General features: G+C 37.9%; 1 protein-coding gene across 1 annotated transcript in view; it reads left to right on the top strand.

Moving 5' to 3' along the window:
* DOCK2 (dedicator of cytokinesis 2) overlaps window positions 1-25,137 on the top strand; it is a 188,001-nt gene that overhangs the window by 158,511 nt on the left and 4,353 nt on the right. Inside the window, exons 35-49 of the mRNA XM_074155774.1 lie at window positions 3,429-3,585; window positions 4,719-4,759; window positions 6,143-6,233; window positions 7,330-7,449; window positions 9,156-9,245; window positions 9,695-9,799; window positions 11,208-11,349; window positions 13,092-13,173; window positions 16,056-16,140; window positions 17,667-17,753; window positions 18,086-18,262; window positions 19,617-19,700; window positions 21,230-21,367; window positions 22,441-22,568; window positions 24,287-24,467. Coding sequence (XP_074011875.1) covers window positions 3,429-3,585; window positions 4,719-4,759; window positions 6,143-6,233; window positions 7,330-7,449; window positions 9,156-9,245; window positions 9,695-9,799; window positions 11,208-11,349; window positions 13,092-13,173; window positions 16,056-16,140; window positions 17,667-17,753; window positions 18,086-18,262; window positions 19,617-19,700; window positions 21,230-21,367; window positions 22,441-22,568; window positions 24,287-24,467 — 1,708 coding nt within the window. The remainder of the gene's footprint in view (window positions 1-3,428; window positions 3,586-4,718; window positions 4,760-6,142; window positions 6,234-7,329; window positions 7,450-9,155; window positions 9,246-9,694; window positions 9,800-11,207; window positions 11,350-13,091; window positions 13,174-16,055; window positions 16,141-17,666; window positions 17,754-18,085; window positions 18,263-19,616; window positions 19,701-21,229; window positions 21,368-22,440; window positions 22,569-24,286; window positions 24,468-25,137) is intronic.

The following is a 25,137-nucleotide window of genomic DNA, read 5'->3' as shown; positions in this document are numbered from 1 at the left end:
TCTTGGCAAAATCCCATCCCTCCCCAGATGAAGCATGAAATCTTTGTGTATACCACAGTGGGAAAAGGTCTGCTTTCAGTGAAAACATAATTTTGTAAAAAACACTGTATTATATAATTAATAATATGGAAATGTTATTGTATGTAAATATATAATTAGATTCTAATTAAATAGTGTAATTTTAAAGAAACATTGTTTAAATCAAACATAATTTAAATGTTTGCTATGCAAGTTTAATTACTGTCCTATAAGGAGGCAGATAAAATATAGAGAGGCGGACTTGAAAAAAGTAAAGGTACTGACACTCTTTAAGCAATCTAGAACTATTCTTTGAAACCGATACACTGGCAATGACAGAAGAAGTTCTAAAAACATGTCTTTTGCTTCCTAACATGCAATGACTACGTAATCTGAGAGCAATAAAGTCATTTTTCAATGTTGAATGTTTACTATTTGGCTTCAAGTGTCAGGCTGGCTAAGAGGGGATGCAGGGGAATTCAGAGCAGCTCTTACCATGGTTGTAAATCCATAGTTCTCTTAATCCCGCTGCTGCGAAGCCTGAGCGGTGCTGCCTGCCTGGACCATCGCTCCAATTCATCTTCTCCAGCGCTGGGGATTCAGCTGACACAGTGGACGTTTACTGCAGTGCTAAACTTCCCTTGCTGCTAATAAGTTTTTTTTCCAAATATCCATACTAAATCTTCCTTGCCTTAGTTTAAGCCAATTATTTCTTGTTTTACCCACAGGGGAGATAAAGAATCATTTATTCTCTTTCTCTTTGCAGCAGCTTTTAACAAATTTGAAATTTGCTGTCAAGTTTCCTTTGGTCTTCTCTTTAGGGTAAACAACCTCAGGATTTCAGTTTATCATATGCAGTGTTTTCTGGACATTCCTACAATGCCTACATCTATTTTGAAATACTACCTTGCCTTAAAGCTGGCAAGAGTATTCAAACTGAGACTATACCACTGCAAAGAGAAAAGCTTCCTTCAGATCTTGTGGATGAGACTCTTTGAAGTTTACTTTTCCTGAGCTGTGTAACATTGTTTGCTTCTCGTTTGCAGTTTACTCTTACATGAATATTTTTCTAGAGAACTGGTCCCAATTCAGTTAAACCCCATCTTTCAGTCGTGCAGTTCAATAGTCTCATCACACATACTACATAGCATTTGATCTTCCTGCCTTTCCAAGGTACCCTTTTTTTCTTTGACATACCTGGTTTTTCTCCTTGATACTCTCCCATGTTCTACAAGACTTCAACTGCAAGGTTCCCGCAGTTCTAAAGATGCCACTTCATATTATCTCCAGATAATATTTTTTGTTCCACTCTTGAAGTTGTTTTAATGATGCCTGTAGAGGGGCAGTTGAAGCAGAGGCTGGTGACTTGTCTGTGGTAGGACCCTGTTCTCTTCTCTCTGTTGTTTTTGGTTGTTTGTTTTTGTTTAAAATCTTCCTACCTTTACACCTTTCAAAGCAGGGATTTCAAGCCTCTGTCCTCAACTCCCCATTGCAACTGGATAGAGACCCAGTTAAACTGGGCTCCAGATTCATTCATTTGGTCGTATTTTCATCAGCAAATTTCCTGTAACCATCCTCATTCCTGCATGATTCCAGTTGCCACCTGAACACAGATATTTAGCAGTTGACACTGGCTGTCCTGGGTGTTGATGCTCAGCTCTGTATCCAACACCCACTGGGAACTTCCCCATGCCCAATAAACTAAGTGGGATGAGCAGAAGTTTAGTCGCTGCCTTGCATTTGTCCACAGCCCTACCTGTTAGACTGCGCGGTGGCAGGGTTGTGACCTGTGCTAATGACTGCTGTCACCAACACCCCCAAGGAAGAGCTGGGGTGATACGGAAGAGATGGGAGGCTGTTCTCAGCAGGCAAAACAGCCAGGGCAGCCCTGTTTTGGAAAGGGGAGGGCAATCTAGTTGTATGGGTACAAGCTGTGCTAGGCCACCGTTCCTCAGGCTCAGAAGATGAGTTCTGGCATATTTTAGTTATAGGCACAACAGAAAAGAGCATTTGGAAGCCTTCCAGTTCCCCATCATTTCAGTGGCCGATGTTATGCAGTTCTTTTCTCCAGCTTTATTGAAAATATTTTTTATTTTAAAACTTCTGTTTTTTTAAAAGTCTGTTTAAAAATTCAAAGGCTTCTTGCTGTCTCCAGGGGAAAAAATATCTTCTAAAAGTTTTATGGGTCCTTTTTATTGGGGTTATTGTATAAAGCTGAGCAAGACAACTTTCTAAATCTTCCCTCATGAGACAGGTATTCCTCTCGCCTGTTCATTTTGTAGTTCTTCTCTATGTGTACTCCAGTTCATTTTCCTGTAGTGACTGGAGTTACGTACTGGGTGAGATCTAGCAATAGCTTGTGGTTTATGTCAGTGTTTTTCTACTCGTATTGGAAAGAAATGTGATGTCCCGGTGACTCATGTTCATTCCATAGTCAGGTAATGTTCACAGGTCAGCCTTGCTTGCTGTCACTCCAGGTGAACCTACAGCAAAAATTCATAATAGTCACTTCAGTGGTGACTGTACTTTGCTTTGTTAGCATTTTATCCTCTTTCTGATACTTACATATGTAAAATAACCCCATTTTTCCTGTATAGTATTAAAAAAGCCAGTGACTAAAAATGTCACAGTCCCAATGGCAAACCGGCATGCTAAGGAGAGGAAACAAGCAAAGAAAGAAAATAATCCTTAATGAGATGCGAGTAATCATTTTGTAATGTTTAAACTACTAAGCTTTGAAAACAAAGCTATGATAAAAACAAAGCTCCTAAAGCACTTCAACACTTTATAGAAACAGCATATGCTAATATTTTATTCACGTAAATTGGAATCTGCTGCTGATTTATAAAACTTACTTTCCTATAATTTTATCAAAACTGAACTGACCCTTTTTTTTATCTGCAGAAGTTTATTGTTTGCTTCTGCTTATTTCTCAAGGGCAAATTGCTCTGATGAGGTCTTGTTCGTGAAGGTCTTTTTTGAATTAACTGTAATTTGTTAGTTTGAACTTTCTACTTACGTGTAAATGTACAAAGAGATGGAAATCGTTGTTACATTTTATGTTGCACGGGAACAGAGGAGTGGAAGGTCTAATGTTTCTTGCAGTGGTGCGGCATTCCAGAGATGCGTGTTATACCACAGGTGCAGGTTGCTCCATTATGAAATTGTGGGCATACCCTGAATTTGAAGTCATTTTCAGATAGGAAAAGTAAATGTTTCATTTTTTCTTTTGATTTACATCCCATCTGCCTTCGGGATATCTAAATTACCATCCCACGATGGGAATTTCTAGTGCGGTCTGAAGTTTCTTTAGCCCAATTCACTATTTGCGTTCCAGTCCAAACAGGTTTTGAGCTGTTGCGCCACTGATTTTTCACAGTACTGTAAAAACACTTTTTTTGTATTTGCAGACTTAGAGAGTGTGCGTGTCAGTACCCTGCCATCTTTAACTTGGTTGAAAGTTTTGTCAGCCTGGTTAAAGGCCTCTTGGAGAAACTGCTGGATTACCGGACTGTGATGAATGATGAGAACAAGGACAACCGCATGAGCTGCACCGTGAACTTGCTGGTATGGTCTCTCTTGTAATTCTTGTGTGAGAATGGGGAAGAGCTTTAGAATCCGTTTACTCAGGACGAAGGTAAATCTTCCTGGGGACAGGAGTGATTGACAACGCTCAATAGTGATTTGGACTCTGAGGCAAGAGATTTTTGTATCTATTTGCGTGGATATATGCATAAACCTGAAAGCAACATCTACTCAGTTCTTTGGTTTTGCTTGTATGTTTTATCCGCTTGGATTCTGTGGAGAAATAAGGAAGCCTACTGCTCATACACCTTCAGCTTTTGGCGGGCTTAATGGAACAGTGGGCTTCTGCCAGAGTCAAATTTTGTGTGAGGAACTAACCCGCCTGCTGCTTTAGCAACTCAATTATGGTTTTGAAATCTGGGGAAGAAGCCTGCAAGATACACTTGCAGTAAGGTGCCAAGATCTGAGTCTCTGATCTGGTTTTAGGCCACCCAGTCTTTTTTTCTATTCCTATTTTGTAATGAGGGTATCGCAAGTAGATACTCCTCCACCAGGAAGTTCCTCTGAGCTGAAGAGGAACCTTCATTAACTTTAAAGGTTGGGAAGAGAACGTGGTTAATATTTATTGCGCTCACATACTCTCTGTTCCTCAGTAATGGCTGCGCAGTGCGGTATAAATTTCTGCAACTCTTCAGGAGGCAATTCTTGTCATAGATTTTGTGCAGCCTCAGCAACTCATAAACCTGCACAAGTGTCATGGTGACAAACATGGGCTTTATTCGTGGCATTAGCCCCTCCGGAGGTATTGCACAACAGTGTTACGGATCGACTTCAACAAACACCAGCTTCTTTTCTGGCCATCCAGTCTAGCAAGAGCGTGTAGTTTATTATGTGCATTTGGATAACCATATTTTCCACTTCTCCAATAGAAAAACTTTCACTAATGATATCATTAATGAACTAGGAGAATTATGTATGATAATAACACATGCTAATAACTAATTAAAATATTAATTGAAGTAGTAGTGCCAGGTTTAAACTTAAGATAGTATGTATATAATGTATTTCTTATGCTGTCCAACCAGCAAGAAAAGCAAAACCTCAGCATATATATTTTTATCTTGTGTTTTAAGAGAAGGCATTAGGAGATAACTTTTTAATGTTTGTGTCCCTAGAATTTCTACAAGAACATTAACCGTGAAGAGATGTATATCAGGTATGGCAGTTGTTCTGTTGGATCAGTTTTGGAGAGGGCGATAATATTCTCTTATGAATTCTGTTTTTATTATTGCATTTGGATTTCAGTTACTTAATTTACCGTCCATGATGACTCTGTCGTAGCCCTGGCCTTGTTTATATTCTTACTCCATTGTTTGCTTAGCCTTCAGCAATTTGGAATCTATCATATATATTCAGCAGCAGCATTTTTTTCCCCAAAAAATCAACTTTTAGTTGATGAAATCATTCAACATCCATTGTCAATTGCGTTAAATAAAGACAACGCAGCTAGATTAGATGTTTGACGGAGGGCGTATCAAACACATAGAATGGCAGAAAAAACATTCAAGTTTTGTAGCATTTTGTGGTCTGCCAAGTCTCTCTAAATATGCCACACTACGTGCAATGCAGAATAACTAGTAAAGCTGTCAGAGCTATAGCTATACTGGCAAATTCTTTCAGTTGTGACATGGCCTCTTACTCTCTCCAAGAGTTTTGCACGTGAGCTGCAGCAAATCTGGCTGTTCCAAAGCTCGCTATGTCCTGCCTTTCCTCTCTGAAGTGGATTCAGAGCTAAACCTGGAGCTATGAGCTGGAGGGACAGGGAGAAACAGCCCTCCCTCTGCGAGCATTGCCGAGGGGGATACGGTTTCAGTCGGGTTGACAACTGGGAACGGTGATACCTTGGGCTGCTCCAGCAAGGTGTCAGAGTTCCTGTGTCAAAACTCCTGTTGTGTGTAAGAGGATAGGACCCACTTTTGCTTTCCGGCTGCTGGAAAAGATGCGGCTTGAGCCCCATAATGGGCAATGGTTGTGCTGGTAGCAGCAACGTTGCCCTGGGGATTCAGGAGAACACTGGCAATGTTTAACTTATAACAACTCTTCTGCCCCTACCACCTTCCAAGTTGTACAGGGACTTGCTTTCTCTTTCTGGGCTGGAATTTTCTCTTTTCTCCTTTACCTTGTGTTATCTGTTGTGCTTGCATCTGTTTACATGGAAGGTGTTTCCATGCAATCCAAAAGTGCTACAGAGAAAGGCAGCTGTCTTTAGTAACAGTCCAGAAATGATGGACTCAGGTCTGACTTAGCCCTTCAGTCTCATAGTTCTTCCTCTTCCTCTCCGAGGTGGGGCTGAGAGCAGTTCACAGAGGGAGGGGAGCTCTTTCTCCTCCTCCTGTGCACAGTGCTTCAGTGGACAGAGAGAGCACGGAAAAGTCTGAACAAATGCCCAGAGCTTTAACCCCTCGCAGAGTGTTCTTGGGTCTGCATGACTGCATGACATCTATGAAGCTTACATTACAGATATTCTCTAGAACTTCTTTGACACTTAGTGTTCCAGTCATGTCATATCTAGTCTAATTCTTGTTCTCTCCTCTAACAGATACTTGTATAAATTGCGAGATCTTCATTTAGATTGTGAGAATTACACGGAAGCAGCATATACCCTTCTACTCCATACGTGGCTCTTGAAGGTTAGATTTTCTAAACTCAAGCTCAAATATAAAGAAGCTTTTGCAATTCTCAAATTTATGAATTTCAAAATGATTTTCTTAATCTCTGAATTACTGCATATTTTCCATGGGCTATTCAAGTTTCCAGTTAAAGATCCTGCAGTAGGTAATACAATTAACATTAATTGTTGAAATTGTATTTTCAATAGGTGATTAAAAGCCACATGTTGGCAAAACTAAATATTGTAGCAAAAATAGTTTTACATTGTAGTAAGAACACTGTTTGTAAATTCTGAAGCCATTTAACTTCCATGTGGTTTTCATTTTGCTGATTTTTTACTATCCCAAACATAACAATGATGAAAATTAAACACAATTTTTTCCAGCTATCACAGGGGGAAATCTGAGCTTTCATTTTAAATAATATGGATCACTTGGACAAATTAGGCTTGCTTGCTTTTGTAGCTGGTAATTAGTTTTCACTACTGATGTTTATTCTCATTGTAACTGACATTATCAATAGAAATGGTCAGTAAGATGCATTTCCATTCCAAGGGAAAATTCAACATTTAAATATTCTTCAGCAAAAGTTTGAGATTTCTTATGGAATTTCTGTTAGTGCAGAACTATATCAGTTTGGCTTTTCACACTGCTATTTTGCTTAAACTTCATTTTGACTCTTCTGATCATAGAAAACTGAGATATATTGGTATATTGTATGTATTGATATAGACAAAGATAATATTATATGCTAATATTTTAATACAGAAAATCAAAACCAAATCAGTCCAGATGACATCACTGAAATAAAATGAACTAATTGTCTCATAGAGATTTTTATCCGAAGTTTTTGGGTGGGGGACAGAAAGGAACACAGGTTTTTAAAATGTTATGTCTAGTCCTGGTTATCACATGAAATACAGCACTTGTTTGAAGAGGCAATGGAAACATTTCCAGTGCCTTTCCCAGTTTCATCGTGGAAGGGTAAAAAAGACTGGGGAAAAAAAGTCTTAGAAGAACCCAGGGAACCAGACCTTGGGGGGGAACGACACACATATATGTGTGAAATGTTGAACTCCAAAATCATGTGGTTTTTTTAATGTGTTTTTATTCTCAGTGGTCAGATGAACAGTGTGCACCCCAAGTCATGTCAACAGAGTTCCAGTGTTCACAGACCTATCGACACTTAAAAGAGAATTTGTATGAGAAGATCATAGAATACTTTGACAAAGGAAAGGTAGGTCTGTAGATTTCCTCCCCCTGCCAAAGCTTTTTACCGTGTTTCTCTGTATAGTAGTATTTAATGAATATGCTCTGCATAAAGCATTTGTGGAGGAAATCCTCTTGGAAATGTGGGTCAAGTAAAAATTGTGTCTTGAAGGCTTATTCACAGAATATATCTCTTCTATATGACTGTATTCTTTCAATAACCACATTCACAAAGAAAGAGGGCTGATGCTTATACCAGTCACAAGCATCTCTGCCAGACAGCAATAAAATAATAAAAAGTGTTGAATGTACCTTCCTTTGCTAGGAAAAGAATACTGACTATGCAGATTGCATTTCTAAACCATTCGGTCATTATCTTCCAAAAAACAGTCAGTTCAAAGTGAACATACTTGTTTCAGAGAAGTCTGAGAATTGCATCCCAAAGGTAAAATGTAGTAGTTTGATGTTCAGTACCTGGGTTTAGTTCAACTTTAAAAAAAAAAAATCTGTGAATAAAATTGCCTGTCAATGCAATGACAGCAGAGCTGAGGTTTTTGGAAATAAAGCAAAGGACTAGAAAGTGGGAAAAAATTCTGCAGTGCTGGATAATGAATCTTATGACCCAATAAGGCCTCTAAGTCATTATGTTTTGTTCAGCTGGAGCCCAAGGTATGAAGGGGGAAGGCAAATTTGTTACTGCTTCTTGCAAAATAAAGGCATAACTTCCCCACAAGAGTCCCTCCTATAAATCAGAAGATAGAAGAATTTTGGTGTTTCAGCACTGTGCAGGAACATGCAGTGCTATTTAGAATTTCTGAGTTTTTTTGTTGGCATCTGAAAGAACTCCGATGGAGCAGTCCCCACCCGCCGTATTGGAATAATCCAGTCTACCCAGCGTTTGGGTTCTCCTCAGACAGAGCAGGGGTTTGCAGCTGTCAGGCTCAGAACTCCTAACCCAGGAGTACGTAGCACCATGGGAAAATGGTCGTAGTGCGTGTCACCACCAGTGACCTTACATCAGCAGAGAAAACCCCTTTTGTGTCCTTTATTCTGAATAGATGAGAAGACTGACAGAATTTGAGAAATACTCTCAGGAGAGGGGGTTTCTATCTGCTTTCAGACCCCTGTTGTGCTGCATACATTAAGTGCATATAACAGATGAGAAAAACTGTCCTAGTCTTTCCAATCCAGCTCCGTAATTCCTGACAGTAATTTTCAGAGGTAGCTGTTAAGTTGTGTGGAAAGAAACAAGCTGCTCCTCCTGGCAAGTGGCAATTTAAGTCTCGTAATTTTTTAGCTGACTAGGAGAGCTATCTGTGTTTATGTGTGCTTCAGGGTTTCTTGTAAAATGAAGTGTTAATTTTAGAGGGGCAGGTGTCAGTCCCCTCATACCCTGCTTCTGTGCTTCGGCTATATTCTGGATGCGGTGCACCTTAGTGATTTACTCTTCTAATGTATCTGAAAGGTTAGGTGGGTTTTTATTATCTTACTGTAAGAATAAAGTAGATTTACTTATTCCTGCCTATAATGAACCATAAAACACTTTTATTTTTTAAATTAATCTGCTTTCCTAAAGTTTATGATTGCCTCGAGTCTTCCATTCTAAATGTGCAGTTAATAAATGACTGCAATTTAAAGATAGCATAATCAATAAAAGTGTAGTTAAATAGTGATGCATTAAAAACTTGTTTGTTGGTACTGGATTTACTTTTTGAATATGTGGTTGTGTTGCAGATGTGGGAAGAAGCCATATCTTTATGCAAAGAACTTGCAGAGCAATATGAAAAGGAAGTTTTTGACTATGAACTTCTAAGTCAAAACCTGGTAAGATTGTATAAAAGTCTTCAAATTATTTCAGTCACAGAAATTAGTACTTTTTAAGCTAAATGATAGAGCTGCTTATGAGCTTGTTGTCTACAATTGATTTTCAATTCAATTGTCAATGAGTTTCTATGCTTTGTCGTAACAATCCAGTGGTAAAGTAGAGAAGTTGCATGGATATCTCCTTATGTTTGAAACTGCTATAGATAAAATAAACATGTTCTCGCTGCAATTTAAAGCCCATGTAGAAAAGAAATATAACTGTTTTTTGAGGCCTTTGTACTGCTTTAGGGTAGAAAAAGCACATGGATGCATTTTTTTAATTACCTGTCCACTCTCTTACCTGTCCACTGGTAGCTGTAGCACATAGCGTAGTACTACTGTAAACGTTAAAAAATGGGAAAAAAAAACCCCAACCAAACAGAAGTAATAACATTTGGTTTTGCTTTCAGATTCAACAAGCAAAGTTCTATGAAAACATCATGAAAATTCTGAGACCTAAACCAGACTATTTCGCTGTTGGGTATTATGGCCAAGGATTCCCCACATTTCTAAGGGTAAACCTATTTAAATTCTTAGTTTTTTATCTATTTTTATATGCCTCTAAAAATATGAGCATACTCTACTAATGCAAGCGAGTCTCTGTAGATATTTGCTATGGATTTAGTTTTGTTTGGATGCAGGACTGTAGTCAAAACCTGAATTGTTACTTGTAAGAATATGCATGAAGTGTTTTCAGATGCGTGTAAGCTGATTTTTCTCTTAGTTTGGTTGTGGAGACTAGAAGATCTGTCAGGTGGTGAAGGTGATACAAGAGCCAAATGCAGCAATGTGATGTAATTTGGTATGGGCAGCTCTTACAGTACATATTTCTCAAATGAGTCCCCACACAGGTTATGGATAACGAATAGAATGTCGTTAACTAACTTGTGTTCAAGTTAAATCCAAATTTGTGTTTCACATGAGCTTAGTATTTTTATTGGACCTTGTCATGAACTGATGAGAGTTTCAGATTTATATTGCCTCTCAGCGGCAATTGAAACACACTACAAATGTAGAAACAGCATATTTTTTCAGACCAATGCACTCTGTAGCCAAATATTGTGTCTTTAACAGTGGAAATACTAGATAAGTAGGGTAGGGAAGAGTATAGTAGAGAGCAGCTGTGTAGTAATATTGACCTGGTATATATTCCCCACTTACCTGACAAACAGCTTCCTGGGTTGAACGTGACAGTTTTGCCATTCCTGACATACTGTTCCTTATAGTCTTGGTTTGTTGAAACGCTGCTGTGACAGCAGCCATTCCATGTGTTTTAACATCCTGGTTCCCTTGATGGTCATTTCTAGTTCACGAGATGGCAAGACAAGAAGCATCCATAGTGGATGCACTATGAACTTATTGAGTGTGATACTCAGATTCCTTCTTTTGTTTTCCTCGAAATGACTGAAGTTCAGATTGCTTTTTTGATGTCTAATATGCATTGAGGTGGCAATGCCAACTTCACACCAACTGTCTTATGTTACTCTCAGTTTTTTCCTGAATGGTAACAGCTAGTTGATATCTTAGGACAATTATGGTAAGTTTGAACTGTTTTCATTAAGCAGACATCTATATACTGAATCTGCTCTCTCAGTTTTCTTTACTTGACGGACAAGAAGGAATTTCAGTAGTTCTACCTCCCACTCTGATTTCATTGAGTTCTACAGGAGCATCCTCAGTGGTGATTCCAGTTTATCTTCATTCTGTCTAACAGCATAAAGTAGTGTCTCTGGAGCGCGAGTGCTGCATTCCAGCACCTGGTCAAAATGGTGTCTTGCTTTAACATTCATTTACATTCAGAAAACAGAAACACTCATTCCAAAACTTGGAGACCCCATTGTGTCTTTGTATTTATAAACATGCATCTATAACTTCTGTCTCAGCATCATGCAGCCCGAGAAATGAGCTATATGTACCTTGCAGAACAAAGTGTTCATCTATCGTGGGAAGGAATATGAGAGGAGAGAGGATTTCCAGGTGCAGCTGATGAGTCAGTTTCCCAGCGCAGAGATGATGAACACCACCTCGGCACCTGGAGAGGACGTCAAAAACTCTCCTGGTCAATGTATCCTTCAACACAGGGGACTTTACAGAACAAATACGGGTTGGGGAAATCTTCAGCAATAGTTTATCCGTGTGGAACAATCATTTCCTCAAAAGGATGGAAGTTTATTAATGCAGCAGCTCAGTTTGCAGGTTTACTCATATGGCCTGTGTGTCTTTTATGGTTTGTTCCTAAGATGTTTGCTCCTGTTTTTCTCACAGTTCTAAGGTGTCTGTCTCTTTCAGTCACCACAGAATCAGAGAATCCTTTAGGTTGGAAAAGACCCTTAAGATTGAGTCCAAACATAAACCTAGTCCACCACTAAACCATGTCCCCAAGTGCCATGTCTAAAGGTCTTCTAGATACCTCCAGGGCTGGTGACTCAGCTGCTCCTGTGGGCAGCCTGTTCCAATGCTTGACAACACTTTTGGTGAAGAAAATTCATTCAAGTTCATCCACGGTTTACCTTTATTTTCTTCAAATTGCAAAACCACTAATGAACGCTTGAATTGGTCAAGTTTAAAGCAGCACATTGCCTATTACCTCACCTTCCCAGCTGTTGTGGCTTGATATTAAATTCATGTCTTCTATGAACATCATTCTGACTGGCACTGACTGGCAGTCAGAAGTGCATTCTGACTGCACTTGGGTATCACCTGTGTTTCTTGGCAACATAAATATGCCTTATGTCACTCTTGGAAATTTTCCTAGGAAAATTAACTCATAAACATCATTAACCATCTTCTAGAATGCACTAAATGATTCTTCTGATGAAATACTCTAACGGTTGCTTGCACACATTATCTTTTTGTTCATGTTCTGATTTGAATGATCACTGGCTGAGCAGATCTGAGGCCACCTCATTATATCAGACTTGGATTTTTCACGTGTTGATTTTCCTTTATTAATTTTCAAGGTAATATTGTAACACTTCACATGCTCTCTTGAGTCTATTCTGATGGAACCTGCTGGAGGAGAAAAGGAATACTGCTTTCTTTTCACACTGTTGGGACTGAAGTGGAGAGTATTGCAGACCTGTCTAAAATCGTACCTTAAGCTTGAGAGCAAAGCTCTCATTAAGTCTGTCTTGTGTCTTAACTAATTTTATTTCTTTTGAGATGATATGGTCTTTTCTTCGGTCCTTTCTTAAACTAGTATTTACGCAAGTCTACTTGCAACTAAAAGCAGATATGTACCATGTAGGCACTTAAGAAAAAGCTACAGAATCTAACCAGAGGGCATGAGTTTCCAATATACTGAAATATGTAAGAATACGATATATTTACTTACAAATACAGTATTCAACTTAAAAAATAACACTTCCATAGAAAAAGGAAATCTTGGGTAAAAGGGCTGCTCAGTTACAGATTTCAAAGATGAAATGCTAAACATCATGACATTATGCATGCCTAAAGCTAAATAGTGAAACCGCTAACATCACATGTTGTTGATGATATTTTTGTGCGTTGGCTGGGCTTTAAAATTTAATGAATGATTCAGTGTGATAAATTCAGCTCCAGATATTCAAGCTCAGTAAATAATAAAAATATGCAGTTCAAAATTAATATTAATATATATTCACTGGTTACTACTGGCAGATTTTTCCTTTTTTGGCCAAGAAAGCTCCACAAATGAAACCCTGAACCCTGCATATTTTTCATTGGGAAATGTCTTTTTTCATTTATTTTTTTTTTATTTCCCCCGCAGCCTACAGTATTTCATACTGATCGTTAATACCATGCCCTTAACTTTCACAATTTCAGATATCCAGTGTTTTACAGTGCAACCAGTCCTGGAGGAGCAACCGAGATTCAAAAATAAGGCAGTACCTGATCAAATTATAAAGTAAGTGAATTTTTGTAATAGATAATATAATCAAAATGAGTCCATATTCCTAAACTGACAGCCTTATTTTGTGGACTCAGTCATTTGCCAATGAATCGCAGAGCTCTTACTGTCTTAGTTTACTGACTTAGGTATTCCCTAGGAATTTCATGAAAGAACATCTACCCATCTATGACTTAAGGAATAGTACGTGGTTACAGGGTGGGAGGTAAAATCCATGTTTTGCCTCCAAAACACTGAGTTTTCAACACAACTTCTTAGACAAGTGCTGGAGAGAGGGCTCTTAGAGGTGACAGGTAGGATGAGAATGGTTGAGTTGAAGGCTCTGGTACAATAGAATCTTCTTGTGATTTACCTTGCTGAGTGCAAAACACATGGTGGCAAAATGGTTTCCATTGGTACTGTGGTCAAGTATTTGTAAAGGAATAAAGGAAATTAATTGTCCAGAGTATTTTGATAACAAACTGGCTAACGTTTCCAAACTCCTAACCCAGCGTAGAACAGGTCCCCCGTTCTCCTCCCCCCATTTATATATTGAATCCATCAATATATAATGGGGGATCATAAGAAAGATGGAGAGAGACTTTTTCCCAAGGCCTGTAGTGGTAGGATGGGGGGCAATGGTTTTAAACTGAAAGAGGGTAGATTTAGATTGGATAAAAGGAGAAGTTCTTTGCTGTGAGGGTGGTGAGACACTGGAACAGGTTGCCCAGAGAAGCTGTGGCTGCCCCATCCCTGGAGGTGTTCAAGGCCAGGTTGGACGGAGCTTTGAGCAACCTGGTCTGGTGGGAGGTGTCCCTGCCCAGGGCAGGGGGTGGGACTGGATGATCTTTAAAGGTTCCTTCCAACTCTAAACCTCTTGTGACTTACATGGTTGCAAACATAGTCAATAAAAGCTGTTCCTTGTCACTAACACCTGAATGAAAAATGTCAAGATAGTTATTTGTTAGCTTGTAACTTAAGGACAGCAAAAGCTACAAGCACCATCAGTTAAGGCAGGCGATGTTTTCTCCCTGTTCTTCTCAGTGCCTTGTGAATGCACAAGGTATGGCTGGATCTCCGGAACTGAAACTGGTTTAAACAGGCATCTTAAGCTAAAATTGCTCCAGGTAAACTGAGGCACCTGCATTTTTAATGCAAGAGAGGCTTTGCAATGCCTTCTCACTTTAAACAAACCCTCAGACTAAACCCATTAACAACACTTAAATTATGACTTTCCAAAAAGAGACTGAAGAGAGAAGGCTGCTTTTTGTCAGCTGAGATGAGTTCATTTCTAACTGCTCCACAGCTGGATCCAAACCAGATGTCGCCTTTGTCCGCAGCCTTCTGGTTAGAATCTTTACTGAAATTGCAATTGATTCAGAGTGGAAAAAGAAGAATCACCCCCCACATACACCAAAATAAATACAGCAGATACAAACACAGGTCTTGTACTACAAGATTAAAAATAAATAAATAAGTAAAAGGACCGTCCCAATTTCAACTTGAATTCATTTCAAAATCATTAACTGAAAGGAAGCTTATCAATCTGGTCCTGTTTGACTAGATTTCAGTGTAGTGCCAGCCCCATTTTGAACCTTTAATAGTTTTATTTAGTGCAATGCACCACATAAAGTACAATCTCTTGTCACATGGGAGATGTTTTAATTGTTTGTCTCAGCTGCAGAATTCATCCGAACTGCTAATTTCATCTGGTCTTAAAGATTTGTTTTTATGAGTGTACTTTATTGGGCATTTAATTTTTAATTATGTTAGTTGATGGCAATGCATTTATTCTATCAAAAGCTCAAAATATCTGTCCTTTCAGATGGAACTATATAAAGTGATCTGGCTCAGTACGGCAGTGTTTTCCCTTTTCTTTATCAATGAAGATAATCTCGGTAGTTTGGATCAGAAATCCTAAGTTCCTCTGAACTAACACACCAGAAGTTTGCTTAGCTCAGCTGCTTGGGGTCTTCCCATGGATTTGTTTCTCTAGGCTTCCAAAACATGGCTTCATTGTACTGTAAGGTATTTCTGAGATATTTTTTTGCTCTGCAAAAGTAGCTTTCACTTCACATCACTTTAAATTTAATTCAAACAAAAACTAGAAACCAGAAGGAGATATTTTTCTGTGGACAGCAAAATACTTAGCCAAAACGGGGCAATCTCTGTTCTTTCAAATGAGCCAGTACTAAAAGCCAAGCTCAGTGGAAATACGTGCTCATGGTGACAGAGAATGATTGAGTAGCTAAATAAAATAGATCACAACATGAATTTGCAATAGATTCTTTACAGTGATGTCCCCCTCTACAACTGTTTATATGCATTTTCTTACCTATTGCAATAAATTGTTATTAATTGCTTCAAATGTTTACTTTATTGAAAAAACATTGCTCTGCATTGTGAGCAGATTTTTTAGCTGTGATTAAACTGATTTGGCATGTGCTGGGGATGAAAAAACCACAGGTATTTCAGTCCAGGTGAATATATCCTTTCTGTTCATCAGTTATTTTTAACAAAATCTACTCCTTTTGTGTGCCATTATAAAGCAGACAAGCAGTGTACATGCCACAGCAAGAATACAGGAAAGTAATGTTAAAACCTACAGAAGAAGGTGTAGAAAATATTTTTAAACTGGAAGTTTTTGTAATTTTTATACCTAGAAACTACACCCAGTCACAAGCTGAAGCTTTAATACTTGTAAAGTACTGTGTGTTGACAGTGATTTATAGATGAAGTAGTTGTCTCCCGAGTTTTCAGTGAAGTGCTTTTTTTCTGAGCAGTAAATTTGCTTTTAATTAAAAACTCAACTGACTCAAAATGAAATATTTCACTGTGATAACAAGATCCATAAATTTCTGAATTCTGTATTTTACAGTAGTCTTTTCTAAATCTTTCAGTTTTTATAAGTCCAACAATGTGCACCGGTTCCACTACTCAAGACCAGTCAGAAAAGGATCTGTTGACCCTGAAAATGAATTTGCTGTAAGTAAATGAATGACAGGGTGATGGATGCGGTTCTGGTAGCTGTGACTGAATTTGGGTCTAGATCCTTTCTTAGTCTCTGATTACTCGTTACGGACACCCAAACTTGAGGATCTAGTTCAAAAAAATAAACGCAAGATTTCTGTATTTCAGTACTGCTCCTATGTACTTAGTGATACATCCCTTTCAACTGCAGGTAAACGTTGTGTAATTAAGTATGTTCAACACGTTTGTATTAAGCAGCAACATTTTCTGGTACAGTTGAAACAAGATGACATGTAAATAAATATCAAATGGTTTGCCTCTTGGAGTTTACAACACTTTTGTCAGCCACCAGCTTGGCAATGAGAGGTGTGTGCTGTCTGCTTTCATCAACCCCGGGAAATCTTGACAGACTACAGTATTGCCTGTGTCATTTTTATTCCCATGCGTAATGGGGTAATGCTGAAAAATAGTCTTCGTTGCTCAAATACTCTAGGAAATCTGCAACACCATAAATTATTTTTCAGTGTCATAAAAATGTGGCAAGTTTCTATATTTTAATTTTACTGATAGCTGATATTTTACAGTTTGTCATGAAAACTGAACCATCCAATCTTTACGGCTAAAGCTGTGCTCTTGGGATACTGATGGGAAAAGGCATTTATTTAAAAAATGTCCAATTTCAGCGATGTGCGTGCTGATCGGTAGCGTCAATGGTTTCACGTAAGGAGCTTCTCACCTGCTGGTAAACTAAATGCTTCAGATGCAGCCTCTACCCTGACATCCCAGCTTTGCGCTCAATTATCAGGCTCAGGATGCACAATGGTTTCCTTTGCAAACTGGAGAGTTTTGAAATAATTTATGAATATACCTTGAAATGGTTTTGCAAAAGTAAAATCTTTACTATTATCATTGCTGATAACAACAGATAATATGCATACTTCAGAGAGGTGGAAATTGGGGTAGTTGGAGTATGTCTTCATTGCATTTATTATAAAGTTTCTCAGTACTGACGTTTCTGATGAGCTGGTATTGGTAAAATAAGGAGCAGGAGGGTAAATGAACTAGTGGCATTTCAAAATACCAACAGCTAGTCTTGTTCAGAAGAGGAAAAAGAAAGGAAAAAAAAAAAAAAGTAAGAATTCTGGCAAGTTATTATAGGCCTATTACTGCTTTTAATTGCAGAAATACATTTCAAAAGTGGAGGGAGGAAGTATAATCTGGGTAGAGGTGAGAGCAGGTCATTGAGTCACAGTCATTCAATCTGTAATGGCAAAAATAGGAATAGATACTAAAAGATTTAAGGGTAATTTTCTTTTTCCTCTGCTTTGTACAGGCTTAGTGCCTAAAGATGACCCAATCTGAAATCAGAGAAATGATTTGTGCAAATTGCTGTGATAGACTCATTTTGCAGTGTCTTTTTATGCAAAAATGTGCATATGTTTTCCATCTACATTCTTTTTACTGTGACATTTCAGAAGGCAGAAGAGATTAAAGTTTAAATACTGATGTATCATTTTGTCTCTCCTATCTTTTTTTAATAGTCTATGTGGATTGAGAGAACATCATTTGTTACAGCATACAAACTTCCTGGAATCTTACGATGGTTCGAGGTTGTCGCCATGTCACAGGTGTGTATTAACATGCTGAGAATCCCTACAACATGTATCTATAGGAATCCTCATGTACGAAATAGTTGGCAAATTTATCACACAAGACTATTGCTATTTACTTATTTTTACACCTACAAAACTGTTATTACTTATGTTTTATTTTTCTACTTCTGGGATCAATCTATCTTACATCTGATTTACAGTTTCAGGACCAAGTCCTAAGAGCATTGAACAAATCTGTGTTGGTTTGCTGAGTTGTAAGGATGTTGTTCATACACATGCAGTTTTATAAAACCAAAAAGACCTTTTTATCTCTTTATAAACCTTAGAAGTCTCTTGTTTCTTTATAGACTACAATTAGTCCTTTAGAGAACGCTATTGAGACTATGTCCACAACGAATGAAAAAATTTTGATGATGATTAACCAATACCAGAGTGATGAGAACCTTCCTATCAATCCACTTTCCATGCTTCTGAATGGAATTGTTGATCCAGCTGTTATGGGTGGCTTTGCTAAATACGAGAAGGTAAGAGATTTTGAGTCAATGCAAAGAACATGTTTAAATATATTATTTCATAATCCTCCCACATCTTTTGTTCAAAGTCATAGTGGAATGTGGGAGTATGAAAGCCATAACTCCACTGATGAGGAGATCCTCATATCCTGGTCACATCTGTCTTTGAAAGCAGAAACTTGCAAACGAGAGTAACTGAAGCTCAGTATTAATTGCAGTCATGAGGGTCTTCATATACATCTGAGATGAGATACCCCTTTGGTAATTAAATAGGCTCTCACACATCCAAAGGTTTAGTCTGGAGCAAATGAATCATGTTTATCGTAAAGTAGGTATGGCATATTTACATGTGGGTTATGAATTAAACCAGGTTTTCTCAGTAACTGCAGCCATTCTGCATAACAAGCTTTGTTGTTTAAAAAGTGGGAATACAAATAAAAAATGTTCTGGCAATACATGGAAAATGGAATGTCTGGAGGAACTGAACTGTAGAAAATTTGCCCCTAAGGCTACCTTGTGAATGTGGGGCGGGGGAGAAGGCCGGAACGTTAAAAACTCATATCAATTTAAACTCTAAATTATTAAAGTTTTGGATAAAAATGAATATGGAGTTACCACACAGCCGCAGAGTTCTATTATTTCAGCCTGCCATTTCCTGATGAAAAGCATGTGCCGTGCTCAGTAGGCTCAGCAGGCCAGATAGACTGGGACAGTGCTGAAAAGATGCCATATATATATATATGTATAGATACACACAATTATATGTGGTAAGCATGACATATTCTGGGGGAGCATGACATGCTATGTTAGTCCTAATGTATCATTTGTTTAGATTTTTGGCAGTCAAGGACAAATGGCCACATTCTTCTTTTGTACCTGGGGATAAAGTCTTGGGGCAGCAAAAGGCAGTGTGTGTGCAGTACCTGGCTCTGCTTATCTATGAAAGGGTTCCATTTCTTTATTGAATTATGTATATTCTATATAACACTGGATAATGTCAGTAAGTAGGATACTTCAATAAAATGATCATTTATTGGTGTAAATCACGATACTCCAAATTTATGCCTTTTTAGTTTCGGTGCAAGCTTAAAAAAACAAACAGTAATTGGGTTTCATAGGAAGGGTCTCAAACTCAGCAGTGTTGGACAAAGACTGAATATCTTTTAAAAAAGAAGAAAAAAGCACCTCGGTTCTCAACTGATATAATAAGGAATTACTACTAGCAGGATCTGGTTAAGGAGCATGTGTTATGTCTCTCTTACTTGTTGACCAATATTATGGACACCAGCTGGAGTCAGTGGAGCAATCACTGATTTTTTACTTGTAGAAATGATGGACTGAATTTTTTTTTTTTTGTCTATCTAAGGCTTTCTTTACAGAAGAATATATCAGGAACCATCCAGAGGATCAAGAAAAGCTGAATAGACTCAAAGATCTAATTGCTTGGCAGGTAACTTCCTACTGACAGCAGTTATCCAAGGCTTTACCTCAGATATTACCTTGGATATAACCTCCGAGGCTATTCCTTTTCTTTGTTTTTCTGTTCCTTTCTAGCAGGAGAACAGCATTTAGATGATTGTGTAATTTTTACCATGTTTTTTGGGGTTTGTTTTTTGTTTTGGTTCGTTTTTTTTAGCCCAAACTAATGCAAAATAGCTAAAAGTCAAATGGTGAAGCAGTTAGAAAAGGTTACTGGCAGAAGGCTAGCTAAAAATATATTGCACAAATCTCATAAATCACTATCTTCAAAGACTGAAGAGTAATGAAATTTTGTTATATTTTAAAGAGCAGCACTACAAAGTTTCTCTTCGTGAATACGTTTATTATTAATTAAACAGCATGTCAAAGTGTGCTGTCCATTACCTTTGAAGATAAGATTTGTTTTGTTTGCTTTTAACTGGATAATATTACCCTACTATAACAGCAAATATGATAGTAGCAATATAATAGCAAAGAAAAGCATTGTAGGGAAGAGGGGTTAGGAAGGTAGTATCACTATCATATTTGCTTTCTTGGAAGATTTTTTAATTATTATTTTATTTGATAAGGAGCCATTCCTTCTGACAAAGAAGGGTTTTTTAAGAAATTCAAGTGGAGGGAGGTATTGAATGAACGGATAGACTTTTTCCTAATCTTTTTATCAGGTGTTCTCCTTTAAGGGAGTAGGTATCTACACTTCCACCAGCCCCCCTAGTTTTTAAAAGCTATCATTAGGTACCTTGTTTCAACTCTAGTAGGAAGAATCAGAGATCTAAAAAAACCTTTGGTTACTTGTCACAAAATTGAGCAAAATCAGACTGGTTAGTGCACGCTGCCTCTAGTCATGGCTTGATTCGTTCATATTTGTATTGCAGCATTATCTTACTGATTTTTTTTCTGGAGATGTGGGGAGTACAGAAGAAGTCTTCAGAGTCAAATCAAGGGAAAAGAAGAAGTTACTTTCAGTAACCAGGCATTAGCATATTACATTGCTGCAGCAGTTGTGGAAGCGATCACATGAATAAGCCCCCAGTACATTGAAACCTTTCCCAGTCACTTAATCCTACATTTGAAAGAGAAGAGTTTGAAACCACCTGCCTGGAATCCACTTGGATATTTTTTGGTCCCTACCTTCTCTCATAAGCTATGGCAGGCACCTTCATAAGCAGGTGGACTAGTAGTCTAAGAATTACTTAAACTCTCGCATGGTGTGTTTAAACTCATAAGGGATTAACATTAAAATGCACAGGAGAGAGAAAAGAGTCATTATAAGGCTGCAAACATTCTTCAGAAATTTACTGAGCAAGCCTATTTTTCAAGAGCCCTTTCCATCTTGTACTTGCTGTGAAAAGCTGAGATGGACTAGTGAATTTATCTGCCAGTCACAGGAAGAGTTTTGCAGTTGACTTAGCGCAGACGTTAAACGGAATTAGAGGGCTTGTCAGACCCAGTTTAATATTCTCACTTTTTTTTCTTCTTTTTTTTCCTCCCCTCTTGAAGATACCTTTTCTTGGAGCTGGAATTAAAATCCATGAAAGAAGAGTTTCTGATAACCTTCGGCCTTTCCACGACCGTATGGAGGAATGTTTCAAGAATTTAAAAGTTAAAGTGGAAAAACAATACGGAGCCAGAGAATTGGTATTGCTCTCCTTTTAACCTCTCCTGCAGTTTCTCTTAATACTCATCTTGTTCTTCTAAACAAAAACACACACTAAACTTTTGTTGCTTATGGGTTTTCTTGTGATCTGAAGGTAGTAGGACCTGAGTTTAATGGTCAAAGAGTTGATTTAATTCTCTGACGTATCAGATATTCCTCATTCTGGAATATTGGGAGTATTTTATTATGTCTATTAAAATTGCAATTTTTTTCGCTTTACTAAGGAAGTAAAAACAAATGCTCATGTTTCTCCCCTCTGTAATTTTTCTTAGTGGTTTAGGGCTTTGATCTGCAATTGATATCTCCCTTTACTAGCCACTGCCAGCTGTGTTGTGAAGTCAGATTGTTTCATTTGTTTGTACCAGGCTGCAAAGCCTAAATAGCCATCAACGTTAAGCTGAATGCTTCCGTACTGACAGCTAAATCTCTTCAAGAAGATTTAAAAGGAGTGAAAATCTCCTTTTTCGCCTTCCACTGCAGACCACAGCAACTTCAAGCTTTGCAGAGAGAGATGGTGCAGCGTATATGGCTTTGTGCAATATCAACACATGATGACCTGGGGAATCCTCCTGTTCCTCCTGTTGGGCTATTAGAGAAATATTAATTTTGTCCAACATTTGCAAACATGTAATTAAAAAAGGCTGTATTAACGTATAGAAATGGCAGAATTTGTTGTATTGAAAATGCAGCATGATTAGTGTCTTGGAGGAAGGGCTAACTAAATATGTTTGCCCAAGCAAGTACTTCAGTGGCCTGTCCCAGGGCTGTTCAAAATAAGATCAGCAGACACTGTTTATTTTAATTTCTTCTTGAAACGTAAAATTACTTACATCAATTGTAGTTGATTTAGCTGCTCACTGTATCATTGAGTTTGAGAGATCTTAGAGTGTATCCAGACAGAAGAAACAATCACAGTATTTAATGGTAGCAAATAACTTCTTTCATGCCAAATGTTAAAACATTTGTGCTGCCTTCAAGACCTAGTGAAGAGGGATGAAATGAGGTTCACCCAAAGTTGTTTGATAGAAAATGTTTCTCTTTTTCCATCCTGCAGCCAGATTTTGATGACAAGAGAGTAGGACGGCCAAGATCAATGCTGAGATCCTATCGGCAGTTATCAGTTATTTCACTGACTTCCATGAATTCAGACTGCGGTACTCCAAACAAAATTGCTTCAGAAAGGTTGGTTATGAATACAATACAAATTTTCTTTCAGTCCTGGTTTTTATACAGTTTTATGGGATGAAACTAAAAGACTGAAAAAAGGCATTCAAGGATAAAGACCACTTCCAGTCTCTTCAGATGATGCCAAAATTTTTGCTACCTGTACCTATCACTTCCACCAGGTTTAAAGCTGCAGTATTTCAACATTAATAGACAAGATATACTCAAGTCTGACTGAAAAAAAGTGGCATTTAATTTTCAGGAAGCAAATATTTTATAATTTAAATGACATTTAAAAAAAAAAAAGAAAGATCTAGGTTTTTTGCAAGTTTCTCTTTTATACAGCTGTTAATTTAATTAGCATCTTTATGCTTGTAAAAATTGAAGAGGAAGAGGAAAGCCTTTACAAACTTGCAAGTAAGGAGGTGGAATGTTTCAGTAAAGCCTGTAGGAATGTAAAATGCTTTGCCTGATATGCTTTCCTAACTGTGCTGGGAAACATAAAAACTTTTACATTTGAGAGATCAGTTATATGTCTCTTGATTAGCTTTTTTCATCCACAGATTGTTTTGATCACTTTCTAAATTATCCTCTGGGCACACAGAACTTCTTCCCAGACAAGGCACATATGAAATAGATCTTGCTGAGCAGTGTTTGTGGGTTTTTTGTGATTGTGATCTCCCTTTTTGAGTAGTTCAGTTTTAAACAGTAAAAAGTCCAAATGTGTGACCCTAACTTGGAAGTGTTTCTTAAGATACCCCTCTATTATTGCATCTTAGACTGCCAGTTTGTTGTTTAACAATACTTAATTAAATTTTTTGAGTTGTCTAATGAACATGTGTAGTATCACATGTTATGAGATGCTCTTCTTGCCCTTCAGCTTCCACTCCAGAAGGGAGTATCACACAAACACGGTTTGTGGTGTATCTGCCAGCCCCCTGTCTCTAATAAAGCACGTCTCCTATGGAACCAGACAGCCATACTTAAGCAGCTGAATCATTCACCTCCTTTTAATTCTCATGATGCTAATTTGTTTCTAGGAAGGACAGGTCAACAAATTCACCATACTACTTGCTTTAACAATTTTTGTTGTAAAATAAGTTGAGCCCCGTGTTCAATAGGCTAATTCCATCAGCAGAGAAGGGAGTAAAGCCAGCAACAATTTCATATCTTTTCTTTTTTTTTTTTTTAATGAAAAATAGCCCAATTTTAAAACTCTAGAAATTAGATGAAGAGGAGGAGGGAGAGTTATTTTTTTAAATCACTCGGTATGTGCACTGTTCTCCAATATGCTGAAATAAATAGGAGGATGCATGTAAAATAAGAGAATAAATAGCAGTACTGTTTCACTGTTTTCAACAACCAAAAGAGCATGGCTTGCATTCAGGACCATCATCATTATGCATAAACTTGCCATATGAGCTCTAACTCTGTTTAGTTTAGGAGTTCTTAAGCTAATGCACAAATCTTTAAAAAGGGATTTGCACTCATATTAATATTTTATGTTCTTTGCAACAATTTAAGACGATGTCATACCTCCCGAAGGCGTCTTAATTGTATCTACAGTTGCCAGCTGAAGCACATCGGATACTTTTTGCCAACAGCTTACAAGGCTGCATAGAAAGTCAAAGGAAAGGCTGACCCGCATTTATATTTCATAGGGTAATGACATCAGAATACCAGTGGCTTTTAAAATATCACTCAGCAACTTGTACTTTTTTCTTTTGCTCCTGCAGCTTTGATCTGGAAGTCGTGCTACCAAAGCCAGCGAAAGCAGAATCGGAGGAGACTGCTCTGCAAATTAATCCTCACCCTGAAGTAAAGATGAGAAGGTCCAAAAAAAGAACAAAAAGAAGCAGCGTGGTGTTTGCTGATGAGAAGACAGCACCTGATATTTCTGTCTCTGACATGAAATGTGTATGTTACTGATTCAGCGTAGTATTTTATAACCCGTGAAAAAAGAGGATATTACTCCTTTGCTTAGGAAAAGAAAAATGTATCACATAGAACTCTAGCTGTCATAAAAGGAAATATGCAGGATGCAGAGATATCTGCCCTGCCATGAATGAACCCTGCAAGATGCTGAGGAGGAAACAAATCAATGGAAAATTAGAAACATCTCTACTTGCTTATGATGACAGATAATACAGCCCTGAAGTTGCAAATTCTGAAGCTTGGTTAACTTGAAATGAAGTACTGTATTGGGAGGGTTAAGCTAGCTTTCCTGTGGAGAGGCAATTGACTGTGCTGACATTTCATGGCAGCTCCTTGCAGTCAGGGCTATTTCAAAAGTGATGAGTCCTGTACGTTTTGTACCTTGTTATGGAACACGCAGCTGTTAGGAAATTGCAAGATTGCAAACAGTGTTCCTTAAATGGTGCCAGACTGAAGTTTGGAAGCACTGGCATCTCTCGCTCCATAGATCATCTGAGTGCTTTTATGGCACTGCTGGATCATTAGAATGACTTCCATAACTTACACTGGGCTTTTTTTTTTTTTTTGGGTAGTTAATTCTCAGGAGACTTTTCTTCTTCTCGTATAAAAAGAAATAATAAAAAAAAAAGCGAAAGATGTCCTCTGGATACAC

This window comes from Numenius arquata, chromosome 11, assembly GCF_964106895.1.
Source record: "Numenius arquata chromosome 11, bNumArq3.hap1.1, whole genome shotgun sequence".
NCBI classification, from domain to species: Eukaryota; Metazoa; Chordata; class Aves; order Charadriiformes; family Scolopacidae; genus Numenius; species Numenius arquata.
Note: the sequence above shows the minus strand (reverse complement) of the source record. Positions and strands in the feature narration are given on the sequence as shown.